Genomic DNA, 16,493 nt, shown 5'->3' on the forward strand with positions numbered 1-16,493 from the left:
GACTTCTAAAGCCCTTGTACTAGAGGGCATTGCTTAGTATACATGGAACACCCAGAATGTCCTACAGGACATTGTAGAAAATATGGATGGCTCAGACTTCTTAGAACTTCTTTATAAGATGTTGTTAAGTAATTTCAGTCTTGTCTGACACTTTGTGACTGCATTTGGGGTTTTCTTGGCAAAGATACTGGAGTGGTTTGCCATTTCTTTCTCCAGCTCATTTTATAGATGGGGAAACCAGGGCAAGCACAGATAAAGAACTTGCTAGTAAGTCTCTGAGGCCAGATTTGAACTCAGGAAGATGAGTCTTCCTGACCTCAAGGCCCAGCACTGTGACACTGCTGCTCCCTTCTTTTTAAGATAGCATGTCTCAGAAACACAGATACTGTGATGCATGTAAGACATAAATATGTACTAAGAAATTCTTATGACGCAACCAGGTCACATCTAAATCTAAATAAATTTGTCCTGGTGAGGGATAGCATGTTCTGGTGGAAAGGTCTGGATTCAGAAGGTGTAATCTTAAATCTTGCCTCCATTATTTGTGCAGCGTTGGGCAAGTCATTTTCTCTCTCCTGGCCTCTGTCTCTTTATCTTTAAAAAGAAAGTTTGAACTAGATGATAGTTTTATCTGGCTATAAATCCTCTGATCCTGGATACTGAGGATACTTCTATTTCCTGGGGAAAGTGGAGTTTTCTCCAATGCTGAGGGTGCCTTGTGTAACCTTGGGCAGCATCAGTTGACTCCTTTGTAAAATGAGCATCTTGGTGATTCTGGGGACCATTCTAGCTCACAAGTCAGAAATTAAAAGAAAGGGAGGAAGGAGATTTCCATTTTTAAAGATCAGAACATACATTTTGGTTCCTTTAGAGAAGTTTAGTTTAGAGAAGTTTGGTTGCTCTAGAGAAGTTTAGGAGGTAAAAATTGGGTTGCTTTTTCTACTGCAATATATTGAAAACTATTATAGTAGCAGAATTTCTCTTATTGTAGAATTCAAATAAGGAGCATAAGCATGTTTTTGCTTAATGCTTTGAGTAATTTTGAATTATGAAGACTTGAGTTTAGCTGTCCTATACTATAGTCAATATGTGGTTTAAAATTTTGTTCATTTACCTGTTTAGCAAAAACTGCTGGTGTTTATGTTTTGGCTATTTGCAAAATAGAATGTGACAGTCAGCTAGGTGATGCATTGGACTTCCTGGAGTCGGGAAGACTCTTCTTCCTGAGTTGAAATCTGGTACTACCTAGCCGTGTAACCCTGGGCAAGTCACTAAACCCTGTTTGCTTCAGTTTCCTCATCTGGAAAATGAGCTGGAGAAAGAATGACAAAACACTACAGTGTCTTTCCTAAGAAAACCCCAAATGGGTCACGAAGAGTTGGACACCACTGAAAAACGACTAAACAACTGAAACCCAAACGTTTATTAATCACCTACTGCTAAGTGTTGGGGATACAAAGAAATGCGTAAAACAGATCCTGCTTTCAGGGAGCTCACATTCTAATGTTAGGGGACAATATTGCAAACTACTATGTACAACCAAGCTATGTACAGGATCAATTTGGGGAAAAAAATCTACAGAGGGAAGGCACTGTCACTGAGGGGATGAAAAAAGGCCTCTTGTAGAAGGTGGGATCTCAGTTAGAACTTAAAGGAAACCAGGGAAGCTGAGAGGCAGAGGTAAGGAAGGAAAGAGTTCCAAGCATGGTGTATGTCCAATGAAAGTGCCTAGAGTTGAAAAATTAAGTGTCTTGTTCAAGGAATAGCAAGGAGATCACCGTCGCTGGATCACAGGGTACGTGGCGAGGTATAAAGTGTACAGTAGAAGTCGGGGTCAGGTTATGAAGGACTTTGAATACTAAACAGGATTTTCCATTTTTATGTGTAGTGAACTTTAGATGATAAGAAACAGCTGGAGTTTAATGAATGGGGTGGAGGGGAGTGACATTGTCAGACCATGCCTAAGGAAAATTAGTGACAGCTGAGTGGAGGATGGTCTGGAGTAGGAAAGACTTGTGGCCGGGAGAACAATAAGCAGACTGTTGCAGGAGACCAGGCATGAGGTGATGTGGGACTGCACCACAGTGGTAGTAGTGTTGGGAGAGGAGAGGGCAGACTCAGGAGATGTTGGGAAAGGAAAATCGACAGACCTTGGCAACAGTTTAGATATGGGGGAGGGGTGAGGTCAAAGATGACACCTTGGTTGTGAGCCTGGGAGGATACTAATACCCTCAGTAATGTTAGGGAAGTTAGGAAGAGTTGGGGATATGAGGGGAAAGATGAGTTTGGTTTTGGACACATTGAATTTAAGATGGCTACTGGATATCCAGTTTGATATGTCCAATAGGCAGTTGGAGATGCAAGACTAGAAGTTAGCAGAGAGGATAAGACAGGATAGGTCTATTTTAGAGTCATCGGCATAGAGATGGTGATTGAATCCATGGGAGTTGATGAGGTCACCAAGAAAAGTACTGTAGTGGGAGAAGAGAAGAAGGCCCAGGACAGAACCTTGAGTGACACCTACATTTAGAAGACATGATCTGGAAGTGGATGCAGCAAAGGAGACTGACACATGTATCGCTTTAAGATTCCTAGAACAGATCACATATATTATCTCCCTTGATCCTCACATCACCTCTATAATGTGGATTTATTATCCCTGTTTTGGACATATAAACAACAGAGGTTGTTAACTAGGTTATGGCCCCACAAACACTAAGTGCCAGGTGTAGAATTCAGACCCATGTCTTTTGTAACTCCATATTGCCAGTTCTTTCTACTATACCACCCTGTGTTATTGTGGTGATGCTAAACTGTCCCTCAATATTATTGCTGGTATGAGACAGGCCATTTTTAGAATTTCTTAATTTGGCATCTGATGAAAAGCAAAATACTTGGTCAGAATACCATGTAGTTGTCATATCTGCTTTTTCCGTAGTCTTCAGCTATGTAGAGACCACAGCTATAACTAGCAGTTTGGGAACTCAAAGTGGTATCATGAAGTGTGTTCCTAAATTACTTCATTTGAGGGTGGGAAAAAGAACCCAGGACACAAGGTCCCACAGGGGAGAAAACCCAATACACTGGCCCACCTGGGAAATACCTCAAGGCTAGGCAATTTGACTGTTTCCTGAACTTGATATACCATTACCATTTCTCTACTTCCAGGCCCTTGTACCAACTGTCTTCTATGCCTGGAATGCATTCCATTCTCCTAGAATCCCTGACTTTCTTCAAGGCACAGCTCATGTGCCACTTTCTATAGGAAGCCTTTCTTGATCTCCTTCCCCGACATCAAGTTGTTAATACTCCTCAATCATTTATATGCTTTTCTAAAAGCATGATCTGTGTTCCCAAAAGAATATAACCTTGGTGAGGGCGGGGACTCTCTTTCCTTTTGCCTTTGTATCCCTAGCACATAAGAAGTACTTAATAAATGTGTTTTGGATTAGACTGTTGCTAGGAGGCTGCCTGGGGCCAGGGCCGGGGAAGAGCTCATGTTAGAGAAGGGGAGAGAAATAAAGGAGAAAAGGACACCACCTAGCAATTTCTTATTTTAACTAATTATTCTTGCTAATAAGATGCTAAGTTTAGTTGTTTCTATGATGCTTAAAGTAATAGAAATGCTTTTAGAAAAGCCTTAGTTGCCTCACCCTCATTACAACTGGTCCTACTGACCAGATATATTCAGTTCATTAGCTAATATTTGAATGCTTACTGGCATCCGTTTTTATTGGAAGTGGATGTCCCTAAATGTGACTTCAGACAGCTGGTTTTGATACCCACCTCTGTTCTTTACTGCCTTTGTGACTTGGACATGTCACTGCCCCTCATTCTGTATAGTTATGGGGTTGATTTAGATGATTTCTAGGGTTCTTTCAACCTCCAAATCTAGTGATCTCTGTGGCTATATAATATGAAACTGGGGGGCCAGTACTGTACCCCTTTATTACATTAGCAAGATTGGGGTGGGGGGAGATTTCACTGCTAAAATGAATTCCCATTGAGGAAACTCTTTACCAATACAGATTGGCACCTATCTTATTACTTAGTGTCTTAGGGAATTTTGTAGGGACATCATCAGGTTAAGTGATTTACCCAAGGTCGCCTCTCCAGTATGTGTCAGAGGCAGGCCTTGTATTCAGGTCTCTTTGAGTACCAGACCAGCTGGTACTCCACTACTCCATAGATGCTTCAGAAGAGATGATTCTTTGTATTGTTGTTGATAGGGATAGTGAAAATGTCCTCTTCGCTAAAGGGGCCCCTGAGCTGTGCAGTCCCAGGCCCTCGGACTCTGTAAGTGCTGTGAGGTCTTCCGACTACCTGCTGTGACCAGGCCTCCTTTATCCTCAGACTTTGACATTTGTTTCTCTTCCAAAGCCTCTTGTCTGCTTTCCAGATCTGGAAAAAAAGCAGTTGGAAATGTCTACCATGGCCAGAACTTGTTAGGGAGCTGTGGCTGTATCCCATCAGTCAGAAAGACTGGGATTCAGACTTGGCTAGTCACATTTAGTATCTGTGCCTCCCTGCTCTAATCATTTGACTTCTGAGCCAATTTCCTCTCATGCAAAATTGGGATTGATAGTAGGGTGATATGAAAATGAAATGAGGTGATGTTTGTTAAAGCACTAAATAAATGTGAGTTGTTGTTCAGCACAGGTTCTTTCCATAAAGCAAAAAGTAGATTAGGAGCTCAATCTGCTATAGGTCTTGTAGGGCCCAGGAAGCCCCATGGCATGACAGGGTCTACGTATTCCACCCCTTTACCTTTGGAAACCATCAGACGTCCTTGATAGTTTGAAATTCTGAAATTTCATTTGGAAAATGGAAATTTCATTTGCAACACATACTTGTGATCAAGATTCGCCCCTCCCAACCCTGACCAGATTGAGGTCCAGAGCCCTGTTGTAGTCTAGAATAGCCATACTTCTGGGGAGGAACATAGATATTGTGAAGAGAAATGTGTATTTGAAGAGGGACAGAATACTAATTACCAGAGGTGGGGGTTAGGAAAGGCTTCTCATAGAAGATGCCACATTGCAGTTAGTGATGATAGATCAATAGCTACATTCTTTAGGTGTCAGCTTTTTGGTCACCATTGATAATCTCCTGTATTCTGGTAATATTTATGAATGATCCTATTCTTGCTAATAAGGTAAACTGAATCAACTTAAAGATGGTATTAACTATAAAAAAAATACGATAATGAAAAGATAACGTTTTTATGTTTTCATTCCAGGGAACCCCTAGGCAAATTTGTTTTCATAATATATATGTAGTCATTTTCAGTCTGCCTAGAAAATATTCTGTAGTAATTTTTCTGTGTTTACTATTTTATATTCTATTTCTATTTCTCTATTTACTATTGTTATTGAAGTTTACAGAATAGTCTGGGGTTTCATCCAGTAGATACAAGTTTAGTACTCAGTGTCTGAGTGTTACATGTATGTAAGTTTGTAGACAGATAAGCAGACAAATAGGGAAAAATAAAAACCTAGGCCTTGTCAGATGTTCCTTGCTCAAGAGGAGAAGACTGTCTTGAAGGCAAAGGAAGAAAGGGTTGTGTTAGTAGCTGCCTGTACCTATAAGGAGGCTGTTTTTATGGAGTGATTTACCCAGTTTTATAAATACACTTACACAAATCCATGCTGGTAACATAGGATGAAACTTAATTGTTAACAGTTTATTTCAACTACCTTAATGCTTTTTCTCAATCCTTGTTTACCGCAGCAGAGATGTTGGCTTATTTATAAGAGCTGCTTGGAACAAGAGTCATGGTGGATGTAGGAAAGTGGCCAATATTTACCCTGCTCTCACCTCAGGAGATTGCTTCTATTCGGAAAGCATGTGTCTTCGGCACATCAGCTAATGAAGCTATCTACGTTACCCATAATGATGAGGTAAGAACCTAGTCAGACATCTGACTTACTTTGGGGATGTCCCTCCCATGCCATGAAACATGAGTTCTGGAGATTGAAAGAGTAGGGTTGACTCATGTGAAAGTAAATTACATTTTCAATTTTATTCAGTGTTTACTGTGTGATAGTAAAGGGGTCAGCGGAGTAATTTTGAATTCTTCTTTCCCTCCTTCCAACTGTTGTCTGTGTTCAGTAATGTACATAATTTTGATAACTAAGTGCTTTCAGCAAATTTTTTTTTAAAAAATAAATATTACCTTACTTTTCTCTATTCATGAGACCTATGAATAAGTTATCATGCTGAGCTTGAATGATTCTTTACTTCCAGAATGGAGAAGGAATTTTTTTATAGCCTTAAGCTTACACGGCACAAATACTAAAAAGTTCTTTGTTTTCTAGGTGTTTGTATTTGGACTGAACTGTAGTAACTGTCTGGGGACTGGGGATAATCAGAGCACCATTGTACCCAAAAAGCTAGAGGCATTGTGTGGAAAGAAGATTAAGAGCCTTAGTTATGGAAGCGGGCCACATGTGCTTCTTAGCACTGAAGGTAAAGTGGGAGGGGGACCCCAAACTTTGATGCTTTTTAAGGAACCAAGGGAAGCAGTTGCTTTATCCAATAATTAACATAGGTTCCTCATTTGCATTGCCAGTGGAGAAAAGGACAGGGAGAGGTATAATGTTTTTTAAACACTAGAAAATATGGCATTAGAGAGTTCAGCAAACTTCTGAAGGCATTGGCTTGTGTTCCTGGATTGATTTTGCTTTGCTGCAACTAATTATTAACCTTAGCTGACTTGTTTTTTCCAGTCTAATTTTTCCATTTACTTACACTTATTTTTATTTTTAGTAATATCTTTAGTTTTTACATCGCCTTCATTTTCCACATAGGTATTTCCCCAACTCAAGGAGTCATCCCTTGTAACAGAGAATGAAGAAAGGAGGTGGTGGGGAACTAGTTCAGCAAAACCAGTCAAGTTTGGCAATATTTGGAATATTCCATACCCAACATCCTTACCTCTGTGAAGGAAGGAAGGTTCATTTTCTTTGCTCTTCTCCAAGGACAAGCTTGGTCATTATACTTACGTAGCATTGTTTGGGTTCTTCCTTCTTTCCGTATTCATCATTGTATGTATTATTTTTCTTGGTTCTACTTGCTTTTTTCATCAGTGCATATAAGTTCCCATGCTTTTATGAGTTCTTATTTTCATTGCTTAAAGCACAGTAATATTTCATTACATTTATGTACCACAGTTGATCTAGCTATTCCCCGATCGATAGACATTTGCTTTGTTCCCACTTTTTCACTACTATAAAAAGCGCAGCTATAAATGTTCTGGTGTATATGGTCCTGAGAAGTTACTTAGGTGAGTCATCATATGGTCTGCCATGGTTGTAGGTCTGGTAAGGTCAGGGCTTCTTTGTAACGAACAGATATTATCAAGCAAAATAAAACCACACATTGGGTGTGTCTGAAAATGTACGCCTCATTCTCTGCCTCCAGTTCATCACCTTTCTGCCAAGATGGCAAGGAATGCTTCATCATTCAGTCATCAGATGTTCTTACTCATTGTAGCAATTAAGAGTTCTTAAGTCTTTCAAAGCAGATTTCTTCAGTACTGTTGTAGGGCTAGAGACTGGACCAGTTATTTTATCAGTAGAGGGTGAGAAACTCCCACGGTCTTACAGAGTTGCCTGGAACACAGAGATGAAGGGACCTACACAGCATGATGAGTCATTGACTTGAACCCAGATTTTTCTGACTTTAAAGCCAACTCTTTATCCACTATGCCATGCTGTTTCTCTGCCTACAATAGTATAGTCCTGATATAAATGGTTTTCCTGATTTTGGTCTCTTCATTCTGCATCAGTTTATTATACAAGTCTTCCTAGGTTTCTCTGAATATGTCCCTTTAATTGTTTATTTTGTTGTTCAGTCATTTCAGTTGATTCTGACTTTTCATGACCCGATTTGGGGTTTTCTTGGTGAAGATAGCAGAGTGTTTTGCCATTTCCTTCTCCAGCTCATTTTACAGATGAGAAAATTGAGGCAAACAAGGTTAAGTGACTTTTTCAGGGTCACCCAGCTAGTAAGTGTCTGAGGCCACAGTTGAACTGAGGAAGATGAGTCTTCCTGACTCCAGGCCATTTCTTATGGTGTATTAATATATCACAATTTGTTCATCTGTTTCCCACTTGATGGGCATTTACTTTGTTTCCAGTTCTTTGTTGCAACAAAAAGTGCTGCTATAAATATTTTTGTACATATGGAACTGCCTCTGACCTTTTCAGTAATAATAAGCCTATTAGTGGTATTGCTAAGTCCAAGGATATACAGTTTAATGACTTTTGGGGGTAAAATTCTGGACTTTTTCAGAATGGTTGGATCAGTTTACAGGAGGTCCTAAATAAATGTGTTAGGTTTTTTCTAGGGTTCCCCCCAAAAAAAATCCATATTCTAACTCTTCATTGCATCTGCTCTAAACTTTTCCTTCTTTCTTCTGTTTAACTGTGCCTGTCCCTCTCCCCTAATCCCCCTTGCAACACACACACATATCTTCAGATGACCTGGCTGCCTCCTTTCTTGAGAATACTGAGGCTATCTTATTTTAATTTCCTCAGGTCCCCTTCTCTGTTTTTCAGAGCTTCTCGGAATTATTACCTACTCTTTCTTATTTTCCTCCATTCGTAGAAGAAAAGGTAATTCTTCCTTAAGCTAATCCCTCTCTTTCTATGGAACCTTGATCTCATTCCCTCCTACCTTCTCCATGACCTTACTCCCAACAATCATTTTCCCTTTTGTGCATCTTTCCCACCTGCCTACAGAAGATGCCCAGGTTTCCACAGTCCTTAAAAAAAGGGTGAGCAGCTAGGTGGCACAGTGGAGAGAGCTCCAGCCTTGGAGTCAGGAGGACCTGAGTTCAAATCTGGCTTCAGACATTTGACACTTACTAGCCGTGTGACCCTGAGCAAGTCACTTAACCCTGATTGCCTCATCAAAAAAAAAAAAAAAAAAATTGTTCCTTGATCTTTCTTACCCCAACCAGTTACTTTCCAGTAGCACTCTGTAAAAGCTGTATATAGGTGCATTTATTCACTTCTTATGCCCTTCTAGTCTGTTTCCTGCCCCAGATACTCCACTGAAGCTGCGTCAGATCACCAGTCATCTCCTAATTGCTAAACCTAATGACTTTTTTTTTCCATTTCCCTCTGAAATGAAGTTTTGATATTCCTGTTTGCCACTCTGGTTACTGGAGATGATCTCCTCCCTTAGTTTCAGAAATACCAAACTCTCTTGGTTCTCCTACTTCTCTAACCACTGCTTTTCTGTTTCCTTAACTGGCTCCTCAACCTCTTTGTGATCCAACACTGTGAATGTTATCCAAGTGTCTGGGCTACACCCTCTCCTCTTCTATCCATATACTCTCCCATCAATCAGCAAACATTTATTAAGCCAGCCTGGAGATACAAAAAAAGGGAGAAGACATTTCCTTACCTGGGGGAGCTTATACTTTAATGGCAGCCTCATACATAGAATTAGAGTTGAAAGGGAACTCCTGAGGCTTCATCTAGTTTAAGAGTTGATAACCTGCAGTCTGTGAACTTGTTTTTAAAATTATGATAACAGCATTTCATTATAATTGGTTTCCTTTGCAATCCTGTATGTTTTATTTTGTGCATTTAAAAACATGATTCCGAGAAGGGGTCCATGGGCTTTACCAGACTGTCTGAGGGGTCCATGTCACAAAAAAAGGTTAAATCTCATCCAGTCCAATGCAAAACTGAACAAGGCATCCCCTCTATAACATCTCAGACGAGTGGTCATCATCCATCATGACCTTATTTCAGCCTATATATCACAGTAAAGAAGCAGCCCTTTTACCTTCATTGATAGCGTCCCATAAGGACTAGGGTTTTTGTAGTCTGCTAATACTGCTTTTGCTTGTTATAAGGGAGAGTCCCATCGCTAGTGGAGGGTTTATTGGAAGCAGCTATAGTTGGTTTGTTGTTTTTTAAAGCACTAATAAAATATGTACATATTTTTTAAGATTGAGAAAGCCATTGTGTAAGTAAAGAGGTGGTTTTGTTGGTATTAATTTAGAAGACCAGTTAATATTGAGTATCTGCTATTAAGCCAGCACAATGCTCAATGTTTGGGAAATATACTGAGAAGATTCAGACATGGTTTCCGCCCCAAGAAGTTTATGATCTCATTTGGGAGGCAAATTAAGTGGTTAAAGAATATGATAATTCATATTTACTATAAATTTGTGTCATGGGAGTTCAGAGAAGGGGAAGAATCATTGAGAGCAGAAGCTGTCAGGCTGCCTTCTCGGAGGAGATGGTACTTAAGTACCCATCCAGATCTTTCATAGGTGATTAGTATAGTCAGCACTGAGAATCAGTTGAGGGAATCTGCTGGGTCATTAAAAAATCCTCCCGAAAAAAGTAAGTAGGTCAGACACCTACAACATGTGCCTATGACCTATAATATTTAAGATGTTTAGCTGAATTTTATTTAAAAAGAAGTCTTTTTTCTGGAATGTTGGGGAAAAAAACTAAATATTAATTTGTATGCATTGCTATACTTTATAATGAGAAATTCTTGGGCAAAAATCATTCTGGGTTCTTTAGCCAATACAATAAAGGTACAATAAGCCCACCCTATAGTATCAAGCATAAGGATGAATTTGATAGATAATCGGAAAAGGCTGTTTGTTCTAAACAGAACAGACCCATCCTTTGTATTGGGAGTCTTTTCCTCAATGCTTTTCCTCAGCATTGTCCTTTTTTAAGTGCTAGACTGAGGCAGCAAACACTTATTAATCACTTACTATGTGCTAAGAGGTAGGGATACAAATAAAACCAAAAGAAAGACATCTTATTAGGGGAACATAACACACAAAAGGGGGAGTGAGGAAAAGTAACCACAAGAGCATGCACTTGGAGGCAAAATCTGGAGCATCAGAACAGGATTTTTTTTTTTTTTAATTAAGTCAGCAAGCATTTGTAAAGCTCCTACTATGTTCTAGGCACTGTTAAGTGCTGGGGATACAAAAAGACAAAAAGTCCCTGCCCTTGAGGAGCTCACAGTCTAATGGGGGAAGACAACATGTAGACAACCATGTACAAACAAGATCTATACAGGATAAATCTGAGGTAATCTCAGAAGGGAAGCACTAACATAACAACAGTGGAGATGTACCAAGTACGGAAAGGCATCTGAGATGGGATCAGAAGGAAGAAAAATGCTAATAGTTCATCTTAAGAGTATTTGCCACAAAATGTCCTGTAGGAAGGAAAACCTGGACCATAGATTAGAGGCTTTAGAACTTAATCTAGGCAGTAGGTCTATACTGGGGGGACCATTCTGGTCAAGAGCCACGGTAAAAGGGTCCAGTTAGGGTGTAATTTACTCCTCTTATGCATGACTTAGAACCCTCTGAATAATTCTTCAGGGAGTTTGCCCAGAGGGTCAATTTAGTGGGGCCTCTAGGTTTCAGTAGTGTCTCTGGGCTAAAAGAATACTCAAACTTGTTTGGGGAGGAGTCATTCTGTAGTAGTTTATCTGAATCTAATTAAGTTTAACCCCCAAATTAGCTTGGGGACTCCTAGAGGTGGGCCAAAGAGGGGTATGTTATGACCACCCTGTTTTGCTACCAGATTTGCCAGTTTGATAGTGAATGTCATATTTGTGAAAATATGTGCTGGATTCTTTGGCAATGCAAATGATAAATATATAAGTGTAATCCATTGTGTGAAAGGGATCCTGGCCCTCAAACCACAGAGATGACTTCTGACGGAGGGAGCAGCCTTAAAAGAGTTCAAAGCAGGAAAAATGAGGCTTTTAGTCCTTCTTTAGAAGGATTTTCTCTGCAAACGTAAAAGATGATTATTTCCCAAAGATCTTGGTGGCACGCGCGCGCGTGTGTGTGTGTGTGTGTGTGTGTGTGTGTATTTATTTATTTGTCAAGATTACCATAGAACTTTATGTTCTAGAATCCCGAAGTTGGAAGGCACTTCAGAAGTCATCTGGTACAACCCCTATCCAGATCATGAACCCCACCTACCACATCTCACCCTTGACCAGTAGTTATTTAGCTTCTGCTTGAACACCTCTAGTAACAAGAAACTCGCCCTCTTTAAGCTAGTCTATATTCCATTTTTGAACTACTGTGATTATTAGCAAATTTTTATTTTTTTGATCTAAAATTTGACTCCCTGTAAAACTTCCACCTGTTAATTCTGATTCTGCTTTTAGGGACCAGCTGTAATTCTAAGTTGATGTTAGGTTGATATCCTTTGATATATTTGGCACAGTAGACAGAGATATCTGGCCATGGAGCAAGGAAGACCTGAGGTTAAAGTTCTACTGCTGACATATTAGCTGTGTGACCCTGAGCAAGTCATTTAACTTCAAAACTACAGCTAAATTTCAGAGAAGGTACCAGTCTGCATTAGTAGAGGATGTTCCCTCGTCCAAAAGTTATTTATAGCAGTGAAGTCACAGGTCCATTTCCAATCCCTAATTCTGTCTCTGTCCCTATTGTATCCCTGTTAAGTCTTTTCCCTAAGCCAAATGTCCTAGCTCCTTCAATCATTGCACATATGGCATGGTTTCCAGTCCCCTCACTATCCTGGTCTTTTCCTTCTGGGTGGGCTTCACTTGCCAGTGTCCTCTACAAAATATAATTCCCATAAATAGACATAGTACTTTTGTCTGAGGGCTGGGTATAATAAGACTGTTGCTTGCTCTGGGCACCATACTTCTCTTAATTTAGTCAAAGGTCACACAAAGAAAGGAGAGGTGTGTGGAGAGCTGGCCTTAGAGGCAGAGAAACATAGGTTTAATTTTTCCCTCTTGCACATAGTGGCTATGTGCCTGTGGGCAAGTCACCTAACTCTCAGTGCCCCAAGTAACTTTCTTCCATGCTAAGATGCAAAGCATGTGTAGTTCTGTATTGGTAGAAAATGGTTTCTCATCAGAAGTTCCCCATACCAATAAAAGTCACAGGTCCAGTCCAAGCAAAACAAAACACATTGGTCTTTTTGGCTATTGTTTTGGGTGGGTGGGTTTGTTTTTAGTAAACCACTTTTGAGATATATTTCTTCATCTCGTACTTATACAGTTGATTTTTTGGATATAAGAGCAGGACTTTACATTTGTCCAAAGCACATTAAATAAACCACTGAGCCATTGTATCCATCAGAGAAACCTTCTTCCATTTCAGTTGATTATGAATCAACTTCATGGTCCATTTAGTCATCCAGTTCTAAAAATCAACTAAGATACTATCTTCTGGTCCACATTTTTCACAATATCCATGTGGACAGGATAAAAATTTGTAAAAATTCTTGTTGACCCATATGTTAGTATTTTACTCATCTTTTTTTTTTTTTAAACAAGGTTATTAGTTATAAGGCTGTTCTGGCATAATTCTTTTTAATGAACCAATCCTGGCTCTTAGAAAACATTTGTACATTATGTACTGGATGAAGTGATTGTAAATATTCATGTTTCATAGATTTAAAGCTGTAGGGAACCTTAGAAGTCATGGAACCTGTACTCCCCCTTCACCCCACTCCTCCATTTCGCAGAACAAGAAACTGTGGCCAGAGGTATTAATTGACTTATTTAAATTCACATCAGTAGTAGTGCAAAACTGGGACTTGGTCCTTTGATTCTAATTCCAATGTGCCTTTTCCTGTGCCTATTTGTATTTTAAGAAAAGTTAAATTTTGGCAAATTAATTTTTTTGTACCTATAACATTTCATATTAATATATCTTCAGAAACAGAAGACATCAAGATTTGTGAGAATAGTCTTTTAGTTAAGGCTTTTTCTCCCCCTGCGATGTGACTTAGTGGAGAATAGGGTGAATAAGTAAGAAAGATGTGAATGAAGGATGAAAGAGTAGAAATGTAAAAAGGTGGGTGTTGGTTGGGAGGAGAAAAGATTCTCTTTTTATTTTTTTCTTTTCATTTTGAAATTTTTGATGTATGTGAACGTTTTATGTAGATGGAGTGGTTTATGCCTGGGGTCACAATGGATATAGCCAGCTTGGGAATGGAACAACCAATCAAGGCATTGCTCCAATTCAAGTTTGTACCAATCTCTTGATTAAGCAAGTGATTGAAGTTGCTTGTGGTTCACATCATTCTATGGCTCTAGCAGCTGATGGAGAGGTAAGTGCCGTGTGCTGTTGTTGTTATCATCATCGTTATTATTGTTATTATTACTAATAATATTTAAATAGTAATAAAGACAGCCTATACTGGCAGCCACAAATATTTAGTTCCTTCTCACATAAACACTTAAGTGTGATCATACTTTTTTCCCTTTAGTACAATATACTTTATGACATCAGTAACTGTTTGGTAGTGCTACAGTTAGACTGATGCAATGCCTTCCTTTTGGCTAAGACAAGAAATTGTGCTGCTATCACTGTATAACGTGAAATAATTTGCCAACTGCTTTTCAGTCCTTTCTTTTTATAAGGTCTCATTTTACTACTAAATAAAGCTTTGCTTACTTCTCTTTTGTGGAGTCCTTGATAAGTTTGTGGCAACTGTTGTGTCTAGCCTAAGATCACATAAGAATAATAATTGTAATAGCTCATTTTCACATAGAGAGCTTTATTCTTACAAAAAGCTTTTATGTACTTTTGAAAAATCCTAATTACGGCCTTGTGTCAGTCAGTCAGTCACTAAGCATTTGTTAAGTACTTGCCGTGTGCCAGACACTCTGCTAGCTCTGGGGAGATGAAAAGGAAAAAGAGTTCCTGCCTCAAGGAGCTTATATTCTAATGGGAGAGGCAGTGTATGCATAGGTAGGTAATTCTGCCATGTTGCTTTTTTAAAAATGTGAATTTGTTCCAAGGCAGCTGATATATTAGGGAACAATTTGAGCATGGTGTGAATTTTTCATTTGCTGTATGCATCTGTGAGAATGCAGAAAACTGTACTGCTTCATGATAACTGATAAGCTGTAACTCTCCTGATGCCTGCTTCAAAGCAAACTTCAGCTCCTTTTGAAGGTGAAGTGTCATATTTATTGTATATCTTTTGGTTTAGTAGGAGCTGTGGGTAGAGGAAGGCTAGTCTGAATCCACACACTCCTTCATGATGGCCTTGGCTCCAGCCCCCACAGCTATTGACTTTGTCAGTTTGGCCCCGTAGGAGTTGGGGTACAGGATGAGCAACAACAGAAGGCTGTGGACCCCACTATTATTTATTACAATATTTATGTATTTCTTAGTCATTGAGATGTATCAAAGTACACCTGTTGTTACTAGGTCCCTGTTTTTTTTAATGTGTTGCTGATGACATTAGAGTGTTGTGCTTCTATCCCCATTTTTCCCAGGAGTCTTCTGGTTTTTATTGAACAACTTTGCATAGGTTAGTGATTTGTAGGAATGCACAAGTTGCATTATAGCAGAAGGGACTAAATATGCGAGACAAACACAGAGTAGAGGAGAGGTGATCTGAGGGGGAAAAGTGCTGTCATATTATTGTCATATTTCAGATGAAGTGCCGAAGTTCAGTAAGGTCAATTAATTTGTTTGAGGTCACAAAGCTTCACATAATAGAGCCACAGAGCTCAGTTTTTTGAAACAACTACCCAATCTCTGTTGCTCTGTGAGTCTGTTTCCAGGGCTTAGGCGACCAAAACAGCCACACTACCATTGATATGTGTGTAATTAGGATTAATGTATGTGGGCTGTATTGGAAATAAGCTTCAAAGAGGTGTCCAGTGCTTTATATAGAAGACAGAAAAGTAAATGCACACAGGGAAGTCATACTAACAGGGACGCGGCTTGATTTCTCCGTCAAAGATGAGACTTTTACGTATTTCAATAATTGATTGGACTTCAGATGTCATTGATGGTGTTCCCTCCAGTGATGCAGATTGAAACCCATCCATGCCTGCCCTGCTTGCGCAGCTCTTATTCATGCCCTCTCTTGTATCCTCCCATGTCAGGAGATCTCCCCAACATGCTGAGGGTATCCTCTGGATCTGTTGACTGTGCATGGGTGTCAGGAGCATACAGCTCCGCTAATTATTGTTAAAAGGGTTAGATTAAGGGGCTGTACATTAAACCTAGAGGGGATCACAGAAGCCATCTAGTCTAGCTTCTCATTTTACAGTTGGTGAAGCCAAGGCCCACAAAGATTAAGTGACTTAGTCAAAGTTGGACTGCTTCGGTTTATTTTATTCATGCCTATAGAATTAATGGGATGATTGTATAGGCTCCTAACTGTGATACATGGCATACTATTTGTCCTGGGCCATTTTCTGCATGGACAGAACACAGAAAAGAGTGTGTTTACTAAAGGCTATGAGACCCAGAACTAGTCATTTTATTTTGCTTATTTCTTCTGGCAGGGTGTACAGGGAGTGGCCTTTTAACTTCATGTGGTGCCAGGGATAGCTATCCTTTCTCCTTTTGGTTCTTTTGCCAACACTGCCCATATCATGTTTCCAATACCGGTTATGTTCTTCTTTGTCAGTGTTAGAGGCTAGAGAGTGTGTGTGTGTGTGTGTGTGTGTGTGTGTGTGTGTGTGTGTGTGTG

At 39.6% G+C, this 16,493-nt stretch overlaps 1 protein-coding gene across 7 annotated transcripts in view; it reads left to right on the plus strand.

Moving 5' to 3' along the window:
- Positions 1 to 16,493, plus strand: part of RCBTB1 (RCC1 and BTB domain containing protein 1) — a 74,111-nt gene that overhangs the window by 11,980 nt on the left and 45,638 nt on the right. For all 7 annotated transcript variants that reach the window (XR_003567874.1, XR_003567875.1, XM_027848324.1 and 4 more), the window contains exons 2-4: positions 5,731 to 5,900; positions 6,318 to 6,468; positions 13,939 to 14,105. Coding sequence is in view for 5 of the 7 variants with exons in the window: in XM_027848324.1 (XP_027704125.1) it covers positions 5,775 to 5,900; positions 6,318 to 6,468; positions 13,939 to 14,105 (444 nt within the window). In the remaining 2 variants the exon portion in view is untranslated. The remainder of the gene's footprint in view (positions 1 to 5,730; positions 5,901 to 6,317; positions 6,469 to 13,938; positions 14,106 to 16,493) is intronic.

The sequence above is a fragment of the Vombatus ursinus genome, unplaced genomic scaffold (genome assembly GCF_900497805.2).
Source record: "Vombatus ursinus unplaced genomic scaffold, bare-nosed wombat genome assembly UNPS02005659.1, whole genome shotgun sequence".
Lineage (NCBI taxonomy): Eukaryota > Metazoa > Chordata > Mammalia > Diprotodontia > Vombatidae > Vombatus > Vombatus ursinus.